The 25,903-nt window shown below is 43.5% G+C and overlaps 1 protein-coding gene across 1 annotated transcript in view; it reads left to right on the top strand.

The window, feature by feature from the left end:
- REPS2 (RALBP1 associated Eps domain containing 2) overlaps positions 1–25,903 on the top strand; it is a gene marked incomplete at its 5' end in the record, with an annotated part of 105,800 nt that overhangs the window by 23,419 nt on the left and 56,478 nt on the right. The window contains 5 exons of the mRNA XM_082498509.1: positions 13,759–13,882; positions 17,799–17,947; positions 19,470–19,593; positions 22,379–22,476; positions 24,265–24,403. Coding sequence (XP_082354635.1) covers positions 13,759–13,882; positions 17,799–17,947; positions 19,470–19,593; positions 22,379–22,476; positions 24,265–24,403 — 634 coding nt within the window. The remainder of the gene's footprint in view (positions 1–13,758; positions 13,883–17,798; positions 17,948–19,469; positions 19,594–22,378; positions 22,477–24,264; positions 24,404–25,903) is intronic.

Below are 25,903 nucleotides of genomic sequence, written 5' to 3'. Positions count from 1 at the left end.
GTAGTTGATTGAAGTCTTAGAAGTCGAAAGCACTTTTTGACGTCTCTCTGGCAAGCGCAAATTATGCTGGCAGTATCTTTATCTAAGGATGGGAGAGAGAGGTTGAGTAGAAATCGCTGCGGCAGCAATGTGTGGTGGATGATGCTGTATCTGGGATAGATGAGAAATGAGCTGTGCCATTAGCGACTTTTGTCTTTCCAGAGTGAACCAGCAGCCGCAGCTGTTCCTCACAAATTGCCACAGATCTGGTGGTTAAAAAAAATCCTTTTACAGCATTTCACTTCAGATTTACCTTTCTGCCAGTGAATTATGCCCATTTCAATTGAGTGCAATGCTCCTAATAACATCAATTAATTTGAAATTGCACAAATCGTTACTGTGCTACCAAGACTTGGAAAACAAGCTTCACCAATTGCTCCCTCTGGGACTTTGGAAGAGACGTAATTTAAAGCACTCTATATGACTTTTGGTCTCCTTTTTTTAATGTACAGAATTTGATTTTATAAGTGGTTTTGGATTAAAAAAAGTGAGAGGAGTTTTGCTAAATAGTTTGATGAATCGTTAAACCTATGCTGCTAAAAGTTAATGCTGGATAATAATCTCTGTAGTTCTACGGAAGATTTTGCAAGAGAGCTGTGATTTTTAAGTGGCATTGTATGATATTTGGGTCTTACAGTTGTTTTAAGCAATTAAAGATTAGGGAGGAAAGGCTGATGGAAACAAGCATAAAGGTGTTGCTGAACTGAATGTTTAGGCGCTCATCTGTATTGCACTGGCCAGAGTTAAAAAATCTGGTGATAAAAGGTGACTGATATAATTTGTATGTCAGACATCAATGTATAAGAAAAACTTTATTCTTATTTTTCTTTACTGGAACCAAGGCCCGCTGAAAACAAATACCTCCGCAGGGATTAACTTGAGTTTTGTCTTGGTTCACAGCAAGGTTTTTCTATGAGTCTTGTCTGGGAGAGGCCGTCCTGCTTTTTGAGCCACGTGCTAGACTTTCTGCAGTGAAATCCAAAAGTTAATAACTTTGCTGCTGTATTTTTTTGGGCCAGCTCTGCTACATATCAGTCACTGGTTGGGTTTGGGGCACTGTGTTTTGGTGGGGGTCTGGGAACGTTTTCCCAGGTGGCTGCCCTGGGAATGCCCCATGTGTGGAAGCACTGGGAGCTGCTCTGGGAGCCTGCCTGTCCCCTGGCCCTGGGCCACCTGCCTTCCCTGGGAACCAGCTGTGGCACTGCCGAGCGGGTTTTCGGCAGGGTGGCCTGTGGATCTGATCCGTGGGTAGCTGGAGCCAGTGGCGGTAATACAACTTATCCACAGCTCAGCGCGGCTGCAGAAAATTCAAATTTCAGCTCAGTTTAGAGTCGCCACCTCTGCTTATTTTTAAAGACAGCTCTTATTTCTTTCATTACTTATTGAAGAAACCTCTCCTGCCTTTTAAAGGGTTGGTCCCAAAAGTCAGGGGAAACCTGAATCAATTAATCTCATATTATTTTAGACCAAAGCTCAGCAGCGTTTGCTTTAACCCTTTGTCTGTGTGTCTCCGAGGCAGGGGCTTTCCAGACTTCTCTGAAAACCCTCACCCCCTGGCGTGAGCCTGTAGAGGAGGAAGGTCTGTGGCCAGGCAGGTACTTTTGGGTACTGCCCTGCCCATGGTCCCCTGAGGTGCCCCGGGCAGTGTGGAAGGAAGGGCTTTGGAGCGGGAAGAAGCGGGCATCTCTTGGGCTTTGGACAAGGATTTTGTAAGAGCTCCCTGAAGGACAGCTCAAAGCGCAGGAACCAGTCGGAGCTGCTACTGCTGCTTGTGGCTGAGCGAGTCCGGCCAAAAGGAGGTAAAATACTGATGATGGCGAGAGGAGAGTTTTCGTTACTGTCTCTCCCAGTGGCCAGAGTGACTGTCTCTGAGCTATCTCTGCCTATGGCTTTTTAGTTTCCCGAACTACCTTGTTATTTGGGGTAAAATCCTGTGTACCAGATCTCAAACAGCAGAAATTCATGTTTACGCAGAAACTTCAAAGCCAAAAGATTCTGAATTTCCTTACAGGCCTTGTACCGTAATGATTTGAGCTGCCACTGAAATGTAAAAACGTAAATGTTAGATGTTTTTCCATAACCTTTCTGGTCAACTTTAGGTAGCCTCTGCGTTCGGTCTCTTGTCATCTACAGCTGATTTGATCCCACAGCGGTACGGTGAATTAAACCGTGGCCCATGGGTTTCAGTGTCCAAGTGTCTTGGTCGCATGCAGAGGGGAGGTGAGGTGCCTTGTTTGGTTCTGGTCTGAGATGGAGAATTTATTTACATCTAATTCGGCTGAGATGTACAACTGGGCACATCAGGACCGTGATGGTGGCCGGGGAATTTGTGTCCCATCAACAAGTAGAAGTGCACTCACTGAGAGGAAAAGGTTGTTCGCCTTCCAAGATAAGTAGAGAAATGTTTTTGCCTGGATATGTAAAGATAACAGTAATTGCCACGGGGTTTTTTACTGTCGGTTGCTCTTGGTATGCTTTCAGCTGTGAAAACGCCTACAAATGGAACAGATCGTAAAGTTATCCTGGCATAGCATCTGAGAGTGAAACTCCTGAAGTATTTCCTTGCTGTAGTTGCAAAGAAATGTGGAAATAATAAGGCAGCTGTTGCAGCCGCAGCGTCCTACAGTACCGTCTGTAGGCAGTCTCGTGGACCTGTGGATGGTGACGGCAAGTTAAAATAGCTTTGTTTTTCGGAATCCACCCCTAGCAATGCAGTGTACTCAGACAGAATGAAGCCTTTAAATATTGCCGTTGAATGAGAAAAGAAAGATTTAACCAAAAAGGTCCATGTTTTGGGTAGCCTTGGCTTGAGTGTATCAGTGGAAGTATCAAAAGAAACTTCTGACAGCAGTTAACTTTTATAAATTCAAAAATTGTGGAATAGCCTTGCTGCACATTTTCCTTATTGTACTTTGACTTTAGCGTTTATCTAGCAGTTGTTTCCATTGTTTTTCCTTAGGTGCTAAAAGAGTCTCTGAATTTGAGAAGATATTTTGATAAAATGTTACGGTGTGTCCACAGGAGATGTTACCTCCTCACTGCTAAGCTCAAAGCTTGTCACTTTTTCAGCTTTTTCAAGTTACTTTTTGAGACTTAGGTGAGGTTGGTGAGCTTCTTTATGGGTAATGGGGAGGTGTTTTCACAAACTGTTACTTGTACTGAAGCTTTTTATGATTATATTTTAACATGAAAACAAAATGGAATTGTATTGCTGCGCTACATAAGTTAGCTCATTTATTGAAGAGTAAGTTGTAATGAAGAATTGATGTTAGCTTCTTCACAGGGTAAGGTAAATCCTGTCAGGCAACACTTCATGATGTATAAAAATGAAGTGGATTTTTCTCTAATACACATTTGTTTTGTGTGATTGATGCTCAAACTGAATTTTGAATTCAACCCAGATCAGTGGGGATTTCTTTGTTTAAAAAAAAATCATTGATTTCTCGGTCTGTGGTGCACTGTTAAGAGACTGAAATTTGACAAAAGGTAAGATAAGGATTCTCTGTATGAGTAACAAACTGCAAGATTTAGTCAAATGCAGTCTTGAGGAGTCCTGCATTATAAACGGCTTCATGCTTTGTTATAAAATTTCAGTGTTTTCAAATTATTATTTTTTTTAAAACCTTGGTGTTTTTAAATCTTATGCTCGGGGTGTGTGTTTTAATCCGTATCTGAACTGCAGCAATGGAGAGACCATTCTTTCTTTTATAAAAAAGGCTTGGATAGACTGCAGAAACCTTTCCTACAAAGGTTTGATTGTTAAGGCTGAGCTTCAAGTTACATTTTGTGTATATATATACACAGTGTTTTTAATGGACTTGAAAAAATAAGCATATTGAAATACATTGGAGTTCACAATAAATGTGTTTCTAAATGATGAACCGGAGCTTATAAATGAGTGTCATATTTTAAGTCAGTGAAAATGTACTCTCAGGATGAAAATATGCTAATGAAAATGCTGCTTGTGTAAAGTGTTCTTTGAAATAATTAACAACTTGGTTGCTGAAGTGGTCTAAAATGCTAAAAACACAAGGATATACGACCTTTCCCTAAAATCTGTCCTTGATAAAATAGTGTTGCCCTTTAACGTGCCTGTGATCGTCCTGTATTTTGATTCCCACAGGGTGCTGGTGCAGCTCCTGTGCAGCACGTGGCATTTGCACTTGAGTGTGAGAGGAGCTCCTCTTTCACTCTCACTAGTAGTAAGGTTTAGACGCTATTTTTGGTTCAGCCTCCAGAAAATGAAAGTTTCGGGAGCGGATGCGTATGTCAGTTGGCTCGGTGCCAGCCCTGGCCAAACTCCAGTGTGGATAGTTATATCCTGCCTCCGTCGAGCTCCTCCTGCAACGTCAGTTGCTTGTGGGTAAGGGGGTGCAGGGTAATGTCTCTGCTGAGCGGGCAAGAGCTGGAGGATCAGGCTTCTCATCTCTCACGTCCCGGACCTTCTCTGTGTAATGTCCCGAGGCACGTTGTTGGAAGAGAAGAGGTGAGCAGGAAAATGAACAGAAATCCTTGGAATGACTAGTGCCTTTAAAGAGGCGTGTTTGCAATGTATAAAATCTATAGTATTAACCATCTATAGAATGGGCTTTATGAAACTCGCGTCTTGTGGCCAAGAGAATGAAATGCTCTTGGCAGAAATGTGCATCAGAAGAAATGTGGATAAGCCCTGTGGAAGCTTCCTTCAATCTGCTTGTTTGAATGGGGGTGGGGTGGTGGTGTCAGCTCTGTATTTGTCATTTTACTTGGGCCATTATGCTTACTCCCTTGCTTCCACAGTAAGATTTGGAAAGCAGATATAAAATCCATAACTCAATTCTATGTACTCTCCAGATTTCCATGGGATTTCAGGTGCTAATAGTGATTTTGGCAAGGCTGTGTGTGCAGCATTTCAGAGAGCGACCTGCTGAATATCTGCGTTTCCATATTCAGACGCTGAGGAACTGATTACCTACAAAGAATGTGAAGCATTTCAGTGAATATAGACTCATACTTTTATAAAAATCCATGCTGCTTGTTGGAATCCTTATGCCGAGTTAGTAAATCTGGAGTAACCTCTTTTCAGGCTTTTTATTTTTGTGTTCCAAGTGTAATAAGCTTTATTAAAATTTCACTCATAATCCTGTACAAATTTATTGGCACAAGCTGTATTTATTGACCTGGATAGCTTTTTGTATGAATTTGATACAAATTAGTGAACATGAAACACATCTAGAACAGTTCTAGGTGGATGAATGCTGTTCTCTGAGCATTCATTTTCCAAATAGTTAAGAAGAAAAAGGCAAGGAGGTTTTGAAAAGGTTTTGCTTCATCTCGTTCACCCCTGCAGGATTTTACACGCTCCTAAAGGCATGTGTTTAGCGAAGATGGTGCTAGGTTTTTCTTTCAAGGGAAAGACAGAACGAAGTATCAGCAAATGTACATAACAACCTCTGACCTAATTCTGTAGGCACTGCTGTCGTGAAAATATTTTAGTTGGCATGGAGACTTCCAGATATTTCTCAGGAAAGGTGATTCTTAAACCTCCCAATTAGATTGACATTACATGAAAATGTCCACCTTTTCCATGTCACGTGCAGATAAAAGATTCATTAGAGTTTGTGTATTAAAGACAAAAGGTTGAGCATAGGAGATGGAATTTCTTTCAGGTACACTTTGATGCTTAAAAATATAAGCATGCATCAGCAGCCTTTATTCCCTGGCAGAGTTTTTCTTGCCAGCACTCCTTAATAATTGAAATCTTTTGATGAACGATGCTGACTCACATGTCCTGGTAGCTGCACAATTCAGGTGGATATTGTTTGTCACTTGCGGTATGCTGGCATTGCCGGCCTCCCTACTTGAAGAGAAGTACCGCATCATTCACATGCTTGAGTTTCTATAGGCATCTGCAGCTGACTGCGGTCAAGTAGGAGAGAGAGGACTTGACTGAGCCTTGAGCTGACCAAGTATGACTGCCCTCCTCCTGCCCTGCCCGCTCACAAGACTCTTTTTAATGGCTGAAAATAGTTGTGTTTGGGTTTTTTGTTCTGTTTAACATCTGCTCAGGAGTCACCTTTTTCTAGTATATAAAATAATTCTGCTGTTAGTCTTCAACGTGAGGCGTAGAGTCGTTTGAAAATGGTTTTAGTGTTTTTTCACATGATTCTATCCACAGCTGCACATGCGTGTGCACACGAGTGTGCACTGAGTCGTAAGCCGTGTACTTCTCCATCTTGGTATAAAATGTTCTGCTTGGAGCTGCTGGAAAAAGGCTTCTCTCATCCTGAAGTGAAGTGCTTTCCCCCTAGATGTGCCCAGGTGCGGTGGCACGTGGGGCACTGGTGCACACAGATGTGGACGGTTCTGGGCTGTGCCAGGAGGAGGGAGTTTGGGGAAGCCCTGGCCGTGTTGTCGGCAGGTTTTTGCCTGAGAGATGAGGTTGCTTTCTGGTGCTTTTACCCCTGTGTTAATTGAGGTTGGCAGTATATCAGTAGCTTGCTTTGGAACTTAAAATTATGGGATTGTTTAATGTAAAGCGATGATGATGCAGTGCTTAAATGGTGAGAGTGTTTTGTAGTTAGGTCTTAAAAAATACACTTTGTATGTGGTGTCTCATGTACCATAAACTAAGCCTAATTCCTTTTGTTTTGGTTGATGGAGCCATGCTTGCTCAGAATAGTTAGATTTTAGTAAGTATTTCGGTATTTTAGTAAGTATTTCAGGTGATGCTTAGAAAAAGTCTAAAATAGATTAAACATCTGGCTTTGAAAGACAAGACAACAGAATAAAATAAATAGTTACAGAAATACCACTGGTCCGAAGGAGCAGAGCTGGAGAACCTAATCCATAGCAGAGCCTCTTCCTCTGTATGGCTGGGTACGTAACTGCTCCGGCACGTTCCTCCTCCTGTTGCCTTCCCAGGCGGTAATCCTCCTGGATCCAGTGGATGCGGTGTTCCTTACTTCGCTTTAAATAATGAAGAGATAGATATGTAGCCCCAGGCTCCAGGTAGTGTTACAGATACCTGAACAACCATCCCTTCAGAAGGAAATACCTGTTTAAGAATGTAGCAAAACTCGTCTGTAACAAGTGGATCAAAGACTCTCTAAGCACAAATTAAAAAAAAAAAAGGGAATAAAAGGGTAAAGCGGGTCAGGTGCATGACACAATTTTGAGATAAGCTGTTGATAAGCCACTGCTGCAAATATTTGTAATTCAAACAGTTATAAGAGGGTGGTTGATGCAGATGGGGGCCTGGGGTTGCTGCGGGGTTGAGGTCTGAGCTGTGGTGTCCCGGCCAGTCATCCTCCAGCGAGCGCAGGCCCCGGTGTGTCTCAGCTAACGGCGGAAGTTTTTCAACATGTTCCTTAAAGCAGGGAGGCAGTTGATGAACTGGAAAATCTTTCTACCTCATTATAGCATGAGCAAGGACAAGTAAAGAAATAGTGCTTTCTGGGGTTGGGCTGAGATGGGAGGTGCAGGGAGAGAATTTCCTTTAACGTAGGAGCCAGTGATGCTCGTTTTCTCCTTCTTTTCAAATGAGCTGAATGTGCATTCAGCTTAGGCGTGTTCCTCGCAGAGTCTCACAACCCGCACAGAGATTTGAGCACCTTTGGGCTGGGTTTGCCTACAAATGACAGGCAGTGACCATCTACATGGCAGGTAGCAACAGGGGGGCAGAACAGAAGAAAACTGTGCATCAGCTGGATACAGAGGATGCCGTAGCAGCATTAATAGCTACATGAAAAAGCAAAAATCCCAGCTCTACCTTTGTCTTGGAGCTGAAAAATCTTTCCCTTGAGACTGCAGGATGGTCATCTCAGCCTCTCCATAGGATTATGGAACAGTTGTTTCTGATTTTTACCTCTTTTTCTACTTGTGGAAAACAAACTTCAGCTTTAGGCTCATGTTCAGTTCCTGAAGTTTAGCTCTTGCAATCTAAGTTAGACCTGCCCAGGGTGTTTGAGAGGTCAGTGCTCTTGGAGACTGCAGTGGAAACTTGTTTGGAGAGAACTGGGGAGAGCTGGAACAATGTCAGATTGTGCTGGGAAAAGCTGCTTCATGTGGGATGTCTTCAAGGAGCAATTACAAAAATAACACTTGCTGTCAGTCGATAGAGCAGAGCAGTGAGTGGATAATAAATACAAAAATCTGCTTTGTGTTCCAGCATCTCGAGATGTAAAGCTTTTCTATTAGAAGTTCGCATGGAGAACAGTAATTTAAAACAGCCACTCTTCTGAACAGCTCATAGCTACATTTAAAATTTTTATGTCGATGAGTTGGAGGTATGTTTTTGTTTTTGTTTTGTTTTGTTTTAAAAAAGGTATGTGTTTTTACAAGCATAAAAAAACTTCTGGCCTGTCAGAAGTGTGTGCAGGCATCTAGGTCTTGCTCTTCCTCCCCTTGTTACGGCTGCTTGATAGGGAATGTGGTGTGATTCGTGTACGGAACGTGTGTTTTAAGGTTGCCTGCTGAAATCCAATTGAACTGAGAGGTGCTGTTCCAGGACAGACTGAGAACAAACAGGAGATTAGATGCTAGAGCTTTCCATCCTTCTCTGAGAAACGTTGGTTTTGCATGTTGTGCGAAATGAACTTTTTTCCTTAATTGGAAAATGACCTGTGATACTATTTTATGTAAGTGGTTAAACCTTGCAATAAACTTAAACACAGTTTTAGTACACTCAGCATTGTGTTCTTGCCTTGCAAACCATTTGAATAGATCATTTTTTGACTAATTCTGTTTATCATCCTGAGGTTTGATTTGGCAGGCAACATCTGTGACCTGCCGCCATGAAAAATTATTTCTAACGTGTTCTTCATTAAACTTTTCTTCAATATTTGGCTGTCACTGGAGGATTACAGTTTTCTGGTGAAGAATTAAAAAAAAAAAAAAGCAATGAAAATTGACTGTCAATAGTTCTGTATTAAAGTCTCTTGAAGTATCACGGTATGTAAGTTGTTTTGATTTATATGTATGTCAGTTTAGCAGTGCACAAATAGAAAATAACAGTTCTTTCTTTGCTAGCTTGCTGAAAAGTATGCAACCCAAACTGACAACAGGAAAGGACAGGAAGAATTTATTTTTAAACATCAATTGAATCAAAGCAGAACTGATGTCTCCCCTGTCTTTCAGGGGATATTTTCATGTATCTTACTTCCAAATTGCTCTCTGTTTTATTAGAGAATCTAGTTTCAGCTTGAAAAAAGTATTGTATTGCATTCATATACAATGCCTGTAATTCAGATGGATCTTGGAGACTCTTAATAGCATGTTGTACACACTAGCTTAACTTCAGTATTGCGTATCACTAAATGTAATCTGCCCATCAAGAGGCTATGTGCACTGACCCTGCAAAAGGTAAAACCAGGAAACAAAAAAATAATGCAGTATTCAGTTTAAGCTGCTGTAGAAATTTAAGCAGGCAGCAGGAATTAATTTTGGACAAGGGATAATCTGCCACCTACCTCTGTGGCTGATGGAGAGAGGGGCTGCTCCTGTTAGCAGCTCTAAGCACGGTCCTGGTGTAGGCAGTGTGCAATGCTGTCTGGAAGGGAACGCAAATCCCTTCCCTCTAAATGTATGGGGAACCTGATAAGAGTAAAGGCCTCTACCTGCAGTTAATCTGTGTGAGTACCTACAATTAATCATGTAATAAATTTGGCTACTCCAAGAAGGCCAATGGCATCCCGGGGTCCATCAAGAAGATCGTGGCCAGCAGGTCGAGGGAGGTCATCCTCCCACTCTGCTCTGCCCTGGTGAGGCCACATCTGGACTACTGTGTCCAGTTCTGGGCTCCCTGGTTCAAGAAGGACAGGGAACTGCTGGAGAGGGTCCAGCAAAGGGCTACAAAGATGATTAGGGGACTGGAGCATCTCTCTTATGAGGAAAGGCTGAGGGACTTGGGTCTTTTTAGTCTGGAGAAAAGAAGACTGATGGGAGATCTTATTAATGCTTATAAATATGTAAAGGAAGGGTGCCAGGTAGATGGGGCCAGACTCTTTTCAGTGGTGCCCAGTGACAGGATAAGAGGTAATGGGCACAAACTTGAACATAGGAAGTTCCATCTAAACGTAAGGAGGAACTTCTTTACTTTGAGGGTGTCAGAGCACTGGCACAGGCTGCCCAGAGAGGTTGTGGAGTCTGCCACTCTGGAGACATTCAAAACCTGCCTGGATGCGTTCCTGTCCAGCCTGCTGTAGGTGACCCTGCTCTGTCAGGGGGGTTGGACTAGATGATCTCCAGAGGTCCCTTCCAACCCTGACAATTCTGTGATCAGCTTGCATCTGTTACTCTGGGCTGTTACCAAGAGATCAGGATTTAGTTGCAAAAATAACATGGATGAGCTCGTGCCTACATAATATTTTTTTTTGTTGTTGCCACCGAAGAGCAAAATTACAGAGTTTCAGGTTGGTTGACTGTAAGTGCGCTTGAGAAACAACACTGTATTTTTGAGAGACAATGTATCTTTGATTAAAATGTTTAGTCTGCTTGATCAGACTAAAATGTTCATGTTTCCATGTCAGGAGCAAGGAGAGCATTTACGGTCTTCAGTGACCTTAATGTTTCAAAGTATAGAAAAAAGCTATGGAAAATTAACTCTCGGCGTATTTTGAGGAACTTGATAGCATCACATATCCCCCTGTGCAAGTCCCAGTTGCTCGGTGTTCCCTCTTGCCAGCGGCTGGAGAGAGGAAACCCAGATCATGGTGACGCCGTTGCTCTGTGCCAGCGAGCGTCGGATGCCATGGCAGGGAAGGAGCCCAAGGGGAGAAAAATCCCTGGAGGGTACACCCCTTCCTCGTACTTCCTGGGATTTTATGTGCCATGTTTGCGCCACAGCGGCTGCCATCCCGGGCATCATCGAGTCCCACTGCCTGACTGCTTCAGGGCTGACCAAAAGTAAAAGCGTGTTGTTAGGGGCATTGTCCAAATGCCTCTTAAACACGGACAGCCCTGGGGCATCGACCACCTCTCTAGGAAGCCTGTTCCAGTGTTTGACCGCCATTCTCTGTCTGCATCTCCCCAGGCTGTTGAATTTGTGTCCTTGGGACTCACAGCAAACCCCCAGCTGGTGGCTTCCTACATACCTGCCATGGTGGGTGGCGTTGTCCCCAGAGCTGTTGGGGTCTGGCGAGCCTGGGTGGTTGTGCCCATGGGGAGCTGGCTGGGTTGCAGCCATGGTGCAGGCCCCGTGTCCATCCTGGGTCAAACCTGGTGGGCTGTGCTCTGCACTGCTGTGTCGGGCAGAGCCCGGGCTGCTGGGCGGAGAGGACCGTGCAGGAGTGGGAGATGTGGGAAGCAGGACTGAGTGAATTAGGAGCATCCAGGGATGAGGAGAAGGAAACACAATGATCAGGGCACTGGAGCATCTCTCATGAGGAAAGGCTGAAACCTGGGTCTGTTTAGCCTGGAGGTGAGAAGACTGAGAGGGGATCTCATCAATGCTTATAAATATCTAAAGAGTGGGTGTCAAGGGGATGGGGCCAGACTCTTTTCAGTGTTGCCCAGCGACAGGACAAGGGGCAATGGGCACAAACTGAAACACAGGAAATTCTATCTCAGCGTGAGGAAAATCTTCTTTACTTTGAGGGTGGCAGAGCACTGGCACAGGCTGCCCAGAGAGGTGGTGGAGTCTCCTTCTCTGGAGATACTCAAAACCCACCTGAATGCGATCCTGTGCAGCCTGCTGTAGGTGAACCCGCTTTGTCAGGGCGGGTGATTTCCGAAGATCCCTTCCAACCCTTACGATTCTGTGAAACCAGTACCTGCTTTGGAGCTCAGAAGTGGTACCGATGCTCTGCCCCGCCCTTCCAAACCAGTGTCAGTACTGTGATGAGCTGTCCCAGCAGCATGCCCATGCTGCAGGCAGGAGCTGCTCCTGCAGCACAGGGGTGCCCTGACACCTGTGGTGTCAGCCTCTGCCAGGGGACCCTGGTAGGCTGCTATTGGGGGACCTACTCGTGCAGCGGGACCCTACACCGGAAAGTGTTGCTCCCTATGGCAGCAGGGAGCCCTCTGCAATGCTGGGGACTGCATCGTACCATCTGTCTCCTTCTCTGGAGACATTCAAAACTCGCCTGGACGCCTTCCTGTGCAACCTCATCTAGGTGTTCCTGCTCCGACAGGGGGATTGGACTAGATGATCTTTTGAGGTCCCTTCCAATCCCTAGCATACTGTGATACTGTGATCTACTGAGGTGGATGTGATGTGCTTGGCTCCTTCCCGCACCCCGGCCGGGGCACAGCTCTCCTCCAAGGAGTTCCCCTCCACCTCCTCCTCTCTCCCCAGCACACTCCCATTTCTAATCATGCTTCGGAACCATCCATCTCAGGCCAAGTGCCCTGCGTTCCCACTGGAAAATAAAAAAAAGTAAGGCTAGCGACAGAGGAGGGGGAATAAATTAAAAAAGGCCAGAGTGACTTCAGAAAAAAGATATGTAGAGGAAAGGGAATGGCAAATGACGCTGATTAATTGAACCTATCCTTGTACAAAGAATCAGTCTCTCTTTTCATCAGGCAGTAAGAGAAAAGAAAGCTGCTTGATACATCTTGTGATCAAAGAATTAAGCCATGCATCTCCAAAACTCGCAGGAAGAGAAGGAAGCCAGAGCTCATTCAGTCAAAGCAGAAACCACATCCAGAGAAGACAGTTCACTTGAAGATAATTTTGTTTGATTAGTAAGAATGACCATTCCAAAACATTTGTGTTTTCAGTAGTTTTCACCTGACATTTTGCCACTCTGTCTATTGTATATCTATATGTGTACACATAAAAGTAAATTACAAAAAATTCATTTGTGCTATTTGTTTATACACATGACATGGGAATGGTTTCTGTCATGCTGTGTTGTAGCTTGGGAGTGATCCACAGATGGCGGGGGGGGTTCCAGAGAGCAGCACTTACCCATGAAGAACCAGCACAGCTCTACTGTTGTCCATCACACAGGCAATGCACCTCGCCAGCCAGGAGCCATTGCTAATCTAGGTGTATTTTCAGGAAAACTAATTGGAGCTTCCCTTTACATTTGGGTGGATGGGGTTTCTTAGCCCAGCTGAGGTTAGCTTGTGAACATCTAGGAGCTCCAGGAACAGGAGAATTGGTACATGTGTATAAAACCTGCTGATAGCTGTTCCTGTTTAGCTGTTGTCTGAGCGTGTGAATGTGGAGCTGTTTGCTTCATAGAGGTGGCTGAGTGAAGCAAATGGTGAAGAGTATATAGAAATTAAGCTTTAGTGCAGAGACTGTGTTAACTTTTCATAAAGTGTTCCGCTCAAGTGGCACGATGGGGTATTTCTTGTGTTGTGTTTATGTTCCAGTTACAGTAATTGTCTGAGCTGTCGTTGTAAGGGCTAATATTAAGTACAGTCTTCTGTGAATACCATAGCTTCTGTGATGGACATGTTTTTCTGGACTGTGTACTTATCAGGTTATTGCTTCACCTGCTATTAAAATCCTGTGTAGTATGAAAACCCACAAGTTGGTTTAGGATAGCAGTGTTACCCAGCAAAGCTTCTGAAAAGCTTAACAACTGCCTACCTGTCTCTGATATGCTTAGGGGATCAGACAGCATGAATTGACAGTCCTGAATTGAAACAAATATGCTTAATAGAAAACTTTAAATGCAACAGGCATTTTGCATTTTTAAATAATTTTTTCTTTGTTTACGTAGAGATGTTTATGTTCCCTGGAAGTGTGGAATGCATTTAACCAACAATGTGTCTCTTCTCTCTTAGATTACAGAAGTTTGTGGAGCCAAGCGTGTGGGTTATTTTGGTCCCGCTCAATTTTATATTGCTTTGAAGTTAATTGCGGCAGCGCAGTCAGGGTTCCCAGTACGGATTGAGAGCATTAAGAATGGTAAGTAGCAAATTTTGCTTGCAGCGCCATGCACTTTATTTTTCACTTTCTTTAATGCTTCTCAGCTATCCATGGTGGTAAACTTTTTTTTTTTTTCTAAAGTGCCTATGAAACAATTGTATTTGGAGGAGTAGAGAAAGAGTAGAAGGTAACGTTATATTCTCTAAGTGACTGGTAGAAAATTGCAGTGAATTACATGTATGGCGAAGCTGAGATGGCATCCCCTTCTGGAAAAGGCATTACTAAAGGAATGGCAGGAATGACAGCTGGTTGGTGCTGGTAATGCATTTCTCTCTCACCTTCAGCCTCTGATCTTGACAGCTGTCCAGAGTGGGAGCTGATAGCTGCTTTGGGTGGAAGCGTGTTGTGGGGAGTGTGGGCAGGTCAGGATCCCCCTATGTAGGGTAGCTTGCAACGCTCATCTGTTTTAGCAAATAATCGTGCTGAAATGAACGGGTAATGGTGAAAAAATCATCACGCTTCCTATCAGTAGGTATGAAAACTTGTATTAGATGTAATTTAAAAGAGCTTTGTTCTTCCCAGTGAATTGACAGTAATGTTAAATGTACCATTTTTCGATGGAGAAAAATGCTTCTTAAAAGAGGCTTATCAAACTCAAGCGATGAAGAGAGAGAGCCAGGTCCCTTTTAGCTGCAAAACCTTGATAGTGACTAAACAGAAGGAATTCAATGTTCTTGCCTCGGTGATGCATGCTCTGCCCCAGCAGGGCTCAGCCTTCAAAACACATGTCTTTTCACTTGGGCTTGAGCCTGAACAGGTTCAAACTCTTAGCTCCCACATCACAGACAGGCGTTTGAACCATGCTGTGAGGCCATGCCCTGGGGCGGAGTGGTTGCCACCATCCTGCTGGAGGCAGCAGTGCAGCCAGCCAGGAGATGGGACAGGAGGTGGGAAAGTCAGGACATACCCATAGCCTCGCTACGGGGTCACTGCTCCCAGCGCAGCTTCTGCTCCTGCTGTCCCTACCAAGTGCAGTGAAATGTAAAATTCGCCTACGTTGCAAGGCATGGGGAGGGGGTTCCAAGGTCTGCCCCGTCCCGGAGGGGGAAAGCCGGGCTGGCAAGGACGTGCAGACCTGTGTGAGCTGAGTTCCTGTGGTGCAGAGCTCCCCACCAAGTGGAGGGGACTGGATGTAGCTGGCATTAAATTAGAAACCTAAACTAAGTGATATTTAATGTGTATGTTTTACAAGTCCAGCATCTGCAAATAGGGGGAAAATGAGAAGGGCCAAAGCTCAATCAGAACTCAGCTTGGCAGTTAAAGACAATAAGAAGAGATTCTTTGAGTATATCAATAGAAAAAGGAAGACTAGGGAAAATGTAGGCCCACTGGTGAATGAGACAGGTGCCCTAGTGGTGGAAGACACAGAGAAGGCAGAGTTACTGAATGCCTTCTTTTCTTCGGTCTTCACTGCTAAAGCTGTCCCTCACGAATCCCATACTCTGAAGGCAAAGGGGAGAGGAAGATTTTCCCTCAGTTGAGGAGGACCATGTCAGAGACCACTTGGCCAAGCTGGACATTCACAAGTCCATGGGCCCTGATGGCATGCACCCACGAGTGCTGAGAGAGCTGGCGGATGTTATTGCTAGACCACTCTCCTTCGTCTTTGAACAGTCATGGAGAACAGGAGAGGTGTCTGAGGACTGGAGGAAGGCTGACATCACTCTGATCTTCAAAAAAGGCAAGAAGGAGGACCCAGGGAACTACAGACCAGTTAGTCTCACCTCTGTCCCTGGGAAGGTAATGGAGCGACTCATTCTGGATGTCATCTCCAAACACGTTGAGGAACAGGAAGTTATTGGAAGTAGTCAACATGGATTTACCAAGGGTAAATCGTGCTTGACCAATCTGATAGCTTTCTATGATGTTATAACTGGTTGGCTGGATGAGGGGAGAGTTGTGGATGTCATCTACCTTGACTTTAGCAAGGCTTTTGACACTGTCTCCCATGACATCCTCATTAGGAAGCTGAGGAAGTATGGGCTAGATGAGGTGACAGTGAGGTGGATTGAGAGTTGGCTGCGGGACAGGACTCAGAGGGTCGTGATCAGCGGCACAGAGTCTAGTTGGAGGCCTGTAACCAGTGGTGTCCCCCAGGGGTCAATACTTGGTCCAATTTTGTTTAACATATTCATTAATGACCTGGATGAGGGGGCAGAGTGTATCCTCAGCAAGTTTGCTGATGATACCGAACTGGGTGGGGTGGCTGACAGCCCAGAGGGCCGTGCTGCCATCGAGCGTGACCTGGACAGGCTGGAGAGCTGGGCAGAGAAGAACCTAATGAGGTTCAACAAAAGCAAGTGCAAGGTCCTGCACCTGGGGAGGAAGAATGCTAGGCACCAGTATAGGTTAGGGGCGGACCTGCTGGGAAGTAGCTCAGAGGAGAAGGATCTGGGGGTTGTGGTAGACAGTAAATTATCCATGGCCCAGCAATGTGCCCTTGTTGCCAAAAAGGCCAATGGAATCCTGGGCTGCATAGGGAAGAGTGTGGCCAGTAGGTCGAGGGAGGTCATTCTCCCCCTCTACTCTGCACTGGTGAGGCCACAGCTGGAATACTGTGTCCAGTTCTGGGCTCCCCAGTTCAAGAGGGACTGGGAACTGCTGGAGCGAGTCCAGCGAAGGGCAACTAAGATGATTAAGGGCTTGGAGCATCTGCCTTATGAGGAAAGGCTGAGAGAACTGGGACTCTTTAGTCTGGAGAAGAGAAGGCTGAGGGGAGACCTTATTATGGCGTACAAGTATCTAAAGGGTGGGTTGAAGGAGGATGGAGCCAGGCTCTTTTCAATGGTTCCAAGTAACAGGACGAGGGGTAACGGGCACAAGTTAGAACACAGGAAGTTCCGTTCAAATACACGGAAAAACTTCTTTACGGTGAGGGTGACAGAGCACTGGCACAGGCTGCCCAGGGAGGTTGTGGAGACCCCTTCTCTGGAGATTTTCAAGACGCGCCTGGATGCAGTCCTGAGTAATGTGCTCTGGGCAATCCTGCTTTAGCAGGGGAGTTGGACTAGATGATCTCTAGAGGTCCCTTCCAACTCTGAAAATTCTGTGATCCTGTATGAAATAATCCACACATTTGAGTGAAGAAGGGTACTTGCAATCCTTGTATTGATATCCCGATCACTGTTACTGAAACGCTTCCAGTGTTAATCACGTTTTCTCTTGAAATGTGTGAGTGCCTTTAGAGCAGGGTGAGTAACATCCACTGAACTCCAGTTGATTTCTTTTTCTTCCTGGTAGTAGATGTAGACGTAAATGATTACAGAGGTGATGTATGGCTTCGCTTGGTTTTGAGCATTTATTATTTTTAATTGTATTGATCTTTCAGGGCGACTGCGCACAAAAATAAATGGTGTTTCTTCAAAATTTCTCTGAATCGTCTCAAAGAGTGATGAAGTGTCACTCTTCTGCTCTGCAGAGGAGACATGACATGGGACCTTTTGACATGGTCATCTCACCAGGCCTTGGCCTGACCTCTGAACCCTACCATTTTTAATTTGTTCTTTTTATGATGGCAGTGTTGAGGATACTGTGATCCTGACTGATTAATTCATCAGTACCACAGTTTCTGTGGGAAACTATTCTTTTCATTACAGACAACGTTTTGAAGGCAGGAAATGAGTTTGCCACTTGCTTTAATAACATGCACAGGGGTTATTTCTTTCTCTTTGCATGGAGAGATTATATATTAAGCTAGTGAATGTAGCTTTGTGTGACAGTCACATTTTTATTAACATGTAAAATAATCGTAGGAGTTCCAGACTTACAAATGTTACAAAATATAAATAGTACTCTTTTATAGATAAACTTTTCATTGGTTTTACAAGATGATACTGCTTAAAGTACTTTTAATGTTCTGCAGTCTGTAGTTGAATTTTTCTCTCTTTTAATGAAGAATTGCCTCTGCCCCGGTTTATGGCGCTGAAAAATGACAGTGAAGTACGTTATGGGACTCCAGCAGAACTCCATGGAGTTAAATTCCAGGTTCCACATGCAACTTTGGAAAAAAATTCCTACAAAAGAACAGATGAAGGGGAGAAACAGGTAACAGGTTCATCTCCTTCAGGCCAATATGTTGTTAAGCATCTGTGTTGTGAGTCCAGCCCTGTAAATGATTACACTCATGTGGGCTTAATCAGTTTAGCGGTACTAGGCAGCAGATAAACTCCTGGTGTGCAAATAATCCCTGTCAGGGCTGTGCTCTGATTTGATGCATCCCAGTTGCATCCCTGAAGGGAATTTCTCTATATGTGCTTGTATAAAGCTGTCAGCCCTGTAATATTCTGCATAAGTTGTTTCAGTGTTGTACTCCTCCTTAGTCTAACTCTGTTTCTTGGAGAGGACTAGGGGAGGAGCAGCAAGGAGAAATCTTTCTGTGAAACGTAACAGGAAAGTGAGCGATTTCTCATGGCCAGTATGATCCTTAGTCACTACAGAAATGTTTGGTTGGAGAAAAGGTGGAATCACGAGCTGCTATTTCTGGGTGGGATAAGGCCACTGGGTTTTCTTCCATTCTAACCTCCCTCAGGAGCAGTCTGGAAGAAATCTGCTTTTCTTTTGTCCTCAGTGGAATGTCGTCCCAGCGTCTGTTGTTCTGAGTTGCCAATTTAATAAAGCTGTCTAAGGGAGATTTGTACTACCTGTATTTAGAAGAATTGAAAGCGCTTACTCAGATACAGGCGGTTTCACAGCGCAACCTTGATTTTCATAATTTTCTCCACGCCTGACACCTTCTCTTCTGGTACCGTATCAGGTCATGTTGTAAATGCCTGATGGCAGGTGCTTTATCGTCCCATAATGTGCGCACACATTTATCACACGGTGCGTTGGTGTGAGTAATGGCATTCCCAGCTTGAGGTCAACCAACAGGAATGAGCTGATGACAAGATACACAGGTGGAATAACAGGATGAGGAAGAAGAGCATGTATGCCTATCTGCCTTCATGCACTGACACTGAAGCAGAGTGCTGCCCTCAAACCCCTGGCTCCATCTAGGTTATCTGTGTTGTTGTGTATTTTCCTTTTTTACACAGTAAACTGTTTCAGGATCACAGCCTCTTAAACAATCTGTAAGTCAAGGTAAAGAGGACACTCTAGGATAGATACTCAGTAACACCTACAAATCCACAGAGTGCTTAAAATATCAATTCGGAGATTTATTTTATTTTTTGTAAGTGTTTTATATGAAAAATGCTCTCTCACAAAGAATGCACTCGCCCTAACTAAATGTGTTATGTAAATTCAAAGATACTCGCTCACATTAAGCATTCTACTTGTATTACTTCAGACGTCTTTTGGAAGTAAAATACCTTAAGCTGTTCATTGTAAAGCTTTGCTAATGTCATTGCCATGCTTTAGCCCTAGAAGGCTCAATACCAAATTCTGTCTTTACCAACTTTTGTTTTTTTAAGGAGCCTTTCTTGGAAATAAAGGGCCTCAGGGAACTACAGCGTTTGCCTTTTCTTTGTCCATCATGTGGTACGCACTCGCATCCCCATGCAGGATTACTTGGTTGTTTTGCTGTCATCTCAGAATTCCATTTTGTTTTGGTGTGTTTTTGAAATAGGAACCCAAGTCTCCACCGATGTCTCCAATCTGCTCACCTCCTGCTTCTCCATCTACTTATCAGAGAATACCTTTAAGTTACGGATATGGGAAATCAAGAAGTGGGCTGGAGCAGCAGCATGGAGGTAGGATAAAAATTGGGATGTGCACATTGTATTCAATTCTTTTCTTTTTTTTTTTTTTTTTTTCTTCTTCTCAGAAGCATCCAAATTTCAAATGCAACTGACAATCAGCCTAATGATTTTAACATTTAATTAGACCTGTATTTTGGAAAACAATTCAATCTAATTTTATTTTGATTGTTCAAACCTGTTCGCTTTCTGGTAAATTAGTTAGATTTATGTGTCACTGCTCACAGATAAATGCTAATACCTAATCTCTGACAAGACTATGTGCAATATATCCCAGTGACAGAGCGTTTGTGAGTATTTTCAGAGTGAGTATCTTCAGTTGAGTATTTGGTTTCATTAGAGGGGGAAAAAAGCCCGCTGCTGATTTCAGTAGCTGCTCTATTAGTTTTCAGATTGACAGTGAACCTTCCTTTGCAAGAACAGATAATAATCTCTCTGGTTTCGTAGTGGAAATAACAATAGGACGAGAATATAAAAACAATCCTACAATGTAACTTAGGCAAAACAGACAAAAATAAGGCACTGCATGGGTGCTCTGTCCTTGATCTCACTGCTGTTAGAGTAGGTGGCCAGACACTCTGATTTTAGTAAGAGGGTAGTGGGGCAGAAGCCAGTTTTACTAAGGCTGTACAGGCTCCTGCTAATAGTAAGTTGCCTGTGCTCTCCTAATGGCAACATCCGGTGACCAAGATGGTGGCAAGAGTGGGCGTTGGTGTATATCGTCCCTCCATCTCTCTCCGTTTGCAGTGAGTGAGGAGTGGAGCATGGCTAGTCCTTTAGCTGTTGTTCTCGTTTACAAATGAGTGAAAAACCAGAGCTATTACAACATTTTGAAACTCACTACAGCCATGATAAGAATGTGTTCAATGATATCAAGTGGCCTTCACATGAAAGTCACAGCTACTCATTTGCTGGTTAGGTAGACTGCTGTTTGTTCAGAGGTGGGATTTTTCCCCACCCCACCCTTGGCATAACTGATCAAAACAGTGATGGTTGACTTCTTAAATAAGCAAGACTAGCGAGGTTGTCTTCTGGTATGACGCATGTTCTGCTCCAGTGAAGAAGGCTTGTGGCAGATACACCCTGAAGAGAGGGGCAGGAGGCAGCCATTGGGAACAGCTGATCATGTTACATGTTGTGAACTTTGCTGTTTTCTGGGACTCTGTCCCAGATCTGTCAGTGCTTTGGGAGGACGCGGGTGTGTTTTTAGTGTTGTTTTTTTTTTTCCCCTCTGAATTTGGTTGCAATCATAACTCTAGTGAAATTTCTCATGGAGTCAGCGGCTGTGCAAAGTGAGTAGAGGCAGTAGCATCTAATCGAGCTGTCATCTTGTTCTAAAATTAATTATTCAACCACTTGAATTTTTAAGGAGATAAAATCCAAGAGGTGTAGAACGCTATGGTTATTTTCCAGAAAGGGAATTTCTCCTATTTTAGTGCCACTGGGGATACTTCGGCCAAATATGTTCTCAGTGGCAGTAAGCGGGTAACATTTTGTGTCCCATGCTGTACCAAGTCCCAGGCTCGGTGACCTACTGGTTCTTCCTGGCCTTTAAGATTAGGACCCTTCCAGTTTCCTGAAGAGCACTCGGAACATGGGTCTGAAAGCCACCGCGTTTGTGTAGGTGGAGCAGGAGGTGCCAGCGCCACAGCGCTGAGCCGGGTGGGCTGTTCCATACTGCAAGTCTGACCCTGAAACTGGACAGTGTGTCTTCAAGGGCAGCCTTCTGCACTGCAAACATGACTGTATACTCTTTTCTTGACAGTTTTGGAAGTTTTTCTTGCTAGCAAACCACACAGCAGTGTGGCCTTGTGCCTAAATCTCCTCTCCAAGGGCATCTGTATGTTTCGCAACTTCCTTCCTGTGTTTTTTTCTGAAATTAGAAGTTACGTACACAGGCATAAAAACAGATACCATTGCAGGATAAGACCACTCAGGAAAGCGAGGGGGTTAGGGGTATAATTTTTAAGGTCTTCCTGAGCTCAAAATTTTTAAGATTTCTTGGTCTCGCTTTTCATCAAGAGTCTTTTAAGTTCTGTCTTAAGACAGAAGTCTGTGAAGACTGCCTTTGTAGGGGTACATTTTAAATAGGCTGGCAGCAGAAGTTCTCGGCTCTGGAAGGGTTTGCAAGTGAGTTGCCTTTCTGTTTCCATACGTGACCTATTTTTAAAACATTGTTCTTAAACATGCTGTTATGTCACCGCTTACTATATTTGCTGCAGTGGAACGTAAGTGACTTACTTCAGCAAAAGAAGAAGTAATTGTTACTTTTCTTTACTAACTTTACTCCAAAGAATGTGAAGTGGGGAGTCATGTATTTTGATTTTCAACAGAAATTAGGGAAGGGGAAAGAAAAGTGTATGGAAAATTAGTGATTTACTGTTTGATAGCATTGTCAAAGCGTGTTTTTTTGCAGTTCAGTTGAATTATTTCTTCTTATTTGTAGTTCATTCTTTTGCTGTATATAAGTATATAAGCCTGTTTACAAATTTATACATTTTATATAAATACATATTTCAACATGATGAACAATGATTTCTGTTATCTGGTAATACATAACTGACAGTTTCTGTCAGTAACGTCTGAAGAAGAATGATGTAATGTGAAAGACAAGTATGCGGCTGGAATTTTGTTGCAGAAGACAAAATGGACTTTAATGCTATGATACTAGGTTCACAAGCTAGATTCTTGGCTTTGTCCTATTTAATTTTTTCCTTTAGCCTAGTAGAATCTTTCTGATTATCCTTTCATTTGTATACTTTATTTTAAATGTCTGTAGCTCCTTATGAAATCAGACACTCTACTCACCAGCAAGATGGGCCATCATCAGGGAATTATGGAGCCAAACCTGCACTCGCCTGTTCAACTCTTAATCGGGTAATGAATTGCATGTTTATCATTAATAGTACTACTGCCAAACAATAGAGAAATAAAAAAAAAAGGCAGAACTCCTCTCACTTCAAAAGTAAAAACGTTCTCCATGGTGTTTGTAGACTAGAGGATGAAGTGTGCTTTTTTAGTATATGAAAAAATAAAAAACAAAGCTGATGGGAAGGAGAAATTAAAATAAATAATACAATTAATTAAATAGCTGATGATAAATAGAATGAGAAGCACCAAACAGCATAGATAGGAAAACTAGACTGAAACTCTTCAGTTCAAAAGTAAAAAAAAACCAACAAAACAAACCAAAACCCAAAATGAGGTTCTTCTAGCAAAAGTCAAACATTTTCACTTAAAATATATGAGGTTTCACAGAGATTCCTGCTTGATTTAGAATGCCATCTGTAACACATGCACAGAATTTATGGCCTAATATTCTGCGTATTCTTGTTTTTTACCCCAGTTGGTTAAATTGCATCTCAAACAGAATAAATGAATTTCTGGACATTTGTTTGCTTTTATGAGATGAGTCCTATGTTTTCCTGCTGGCTGCAAAAGCAGATCTTTCCGATGTTCCAGTACACCTGCTGTGCACTTATGCAGACAGGTAGTTTGCCCTAAGGAAGGACAAAGCTCTCCTAAGGGGGAGCTTTTCCTAAGTAAGTAAGACTTGGAGACTCTGTACCTTTTCCCTAGTGCTTAGCACCCCACACCCATAATGAAATGTCACCTGAGCCTCAGGAAAAGATCTACAGGTAGTGTCACTCAGTTTGTGCTAACTTGAGATGAAATTGGGTGCATTTGTGCAGCACTTTGAAAGGAAAATTAATTTACAGCTTCATGATACTGCCTGTTTCAGGGATCTTTCGATGTATTTCAGAACCGGTGTTTTGTTTGATTGTTAGGAAATGGACATGTATGTTAGAGAAAGGGTTGCAGAGCTGGTTATTGCTCATTCTTGCCTTCCCTCTTTAAAAGCTGTCATCCAGGCCTAAAGCATCTGAAATATTAAGTCATTCCAGTTTAACGAAGACACTAATTGTACCAGTAGCCCCCTTCTAAACACCACCTCGCAACCTACCAAACATACAGACCTCCCTTAAACAAGTCAATCAGCAAGCAAAGACATAAACGAATAAAATGTCCTTCTCCTCCAGAATATTCTTTTTCCTGAAGGAGTGTTTTTCCTTAAACTGTGAGAAGTGACAGAAGGTCAAGGAGGTCTTTAGAGGTTTGCGTGTCTCGCTGGCTCAGTGTAATGTGTGCCGAGTTACCTACATGAGCCGAGGGTCCAGAAATGGTACAGCTCCGTAATTACAGCACCACTCCTAGATTAAATACAGAGTTTCTTAGCAAAGCAAAATTTTCATGCACTGAGCTGCATAAATACAGCTTTAGGTCCTTTACTGGTTCCATCTGTTTCGGGTGTACAGTGTGCAGTTCAGGGTTGTAATGCATGGCAGCCAAAATGAATCTAGGGGTCATAAAGTATGACTTGGACTTTTCCTGTTTGCGGTCAGCAGTAGTAAGATTTCCTTTTTATTTTGGCTTCAGTCATGCAAAACTTCCTTTAATTGCCTGGGTAAAGATGCCTAATACTAGCTTCAGCTTTAACAGATGAGTAGTGGGATGGTAATCAGCGTGGCCGTTTCTGCTTCTCGTCTTTTTAAAGTACGTGTCTGCCAATAGGAGAGAGCGAATCTGGTTTCTTGAGGTTACCAAAGCCTCGCTTGGCCCTTCTGGTCCCCCGCCTACGGCCGGTGCCAGTCTCCCTCCCTTCAGTCTCTTTCAGTGGAGCGGGAGCAGCCAGACAGCAGTGCCCACTACTCGGATGACCCTTGGAGGATAACGGAGGAGCAGCGAGACTACTACATCAACCAGTTCAGGTCCCTGCAGCCTGACCTGAACTCCTTTATTTCAGGTAATTTTTACCAAAGATGGTGCATGTCGAGTAGAGGGCGCAGGTTGAGAGGTGCGAAGTGTTAAGTAGGTAAATGAATTCTTTCTTCTCTCTGGGGTGAGTTGATGAGAGAGAGTCGATTGCGTTTGCTTTTTAAAGGCAACCAACTCAAAGAGCAAACCAACATTGTAGGCATTGTGTTTCTTCCTAAATATCCTGATTTTAGGAAAATAATAAGAGAAGTGTTGTGATTCAGTAAAAAATCAAGTGAGCTCTCACTCTGAGGCGCTGTATTTCTGCATCCCACCTGCAGTGTATATTGAGCTGTAAAAAGCCTTAGGGTTACGCTTGCTTTCCCAGCAGAAATGTGGCAGTGTCCATATGTGGTGAAAGTGAAGCATGCAGTTACCTGTCCTGTGTGGGCAAGCCTGAGTGTTTATGGCTCTGAGGGACTGAGATTTGGACCTTCAGGTGATCAAAAGCAAATCCTGAAGAGGACACATGGTTTTAATTTTGTATTGTTAACAGCGTATTGAGATTGCATTTCCATCCTGACTAAGAGGATGAGGCTGCTCATGAGAGGAGTCACTGTGGGTACAGACAGCTGGTCTGGCAAGGAAGATGTCGCGGGCTTCAAATTGAGGCTGTTTTACTGAGCCCTGCTCTATTACTAGGGTTCAGGAGGCTTAGATCCAGCCAAAAGTTTAAATAAATTACCTACTGCTGACAGAAATCAGTGCTTCACCACTTCTTTGCCTCAGTTAAGATTCCTTCATATAATTTGCACAAAAGAGAAAACGGTTGTTCAACAACATTGTATTTCCTCACAGACATTTCCTCACAGTATGTCTGTAACTGTGTATGTGTATATATATATATATATGCATATACAGCCTCTCGGGTAGCTGTGCATTTCCCTTTATGTTGAGCAAGATTCTCAGGCAGTCTTTGCACATCCAAAATTACTGTTTATAAACAGTAAATTTGAGCTTCCACAGCATCCTTTAGGATGTACAATTAAGCTGTACAAATCCTTGCTGCAGGGTGATACAGATGCTAGAGGTTTGCCAAGGTTTTAAGAAGTCATTTGAGAAATCTGTGATGAAAAAATCTCTCAGAAGTTGTTGAATATTTAAGTGCTACCCCTGGTTGAGAAGGTTCCTGAATTGCAAGTGGTCAGAGGTTGGGGGATATTCAGGAGCTACATTATTATCACATCGCTTTGTCATGGTCACATAGTTCTCTCTTGGCATCCAGTGTTGGAGAGGACATGCTGCGCTGGGTGAGTCTTGGACCTGCCCCGGTGACAGCTTTTCTTATGCCCTGCGGTGGGTGATCTGACCTGAACGCACAAGGGGAAGGGTGGTATAGACCTTGGAAGTCTCTGCATTACGTTACCTTAAAATTTTGTAAGCCTGTATGCAGGAAGGGCTTCCAGGGTACAGGGACCTTGTGCTGCCTCTACAGTGTGTATGGGATGGCGAAATAATGGATTTATTAGCTAGGAGAAAATTGAGAAGG

The sequence above is a fragment of the Vanellus vanellus genome, assembly GCF_965231255.1.
Source record: "Vanellus vanellus genome assembly, chromosome: 1".
In the NCBI taxonomy this organism is placed as follows: domain Eukaryota; kingdom Metazoa; phylum Chordata; class Aves; order Charadriiformes; family Charadriidae; genus Vanellus; species Vanellus vanellus.
This window is presented reverse-complemented; position numbering and strand designations above follow the sequence as displayed.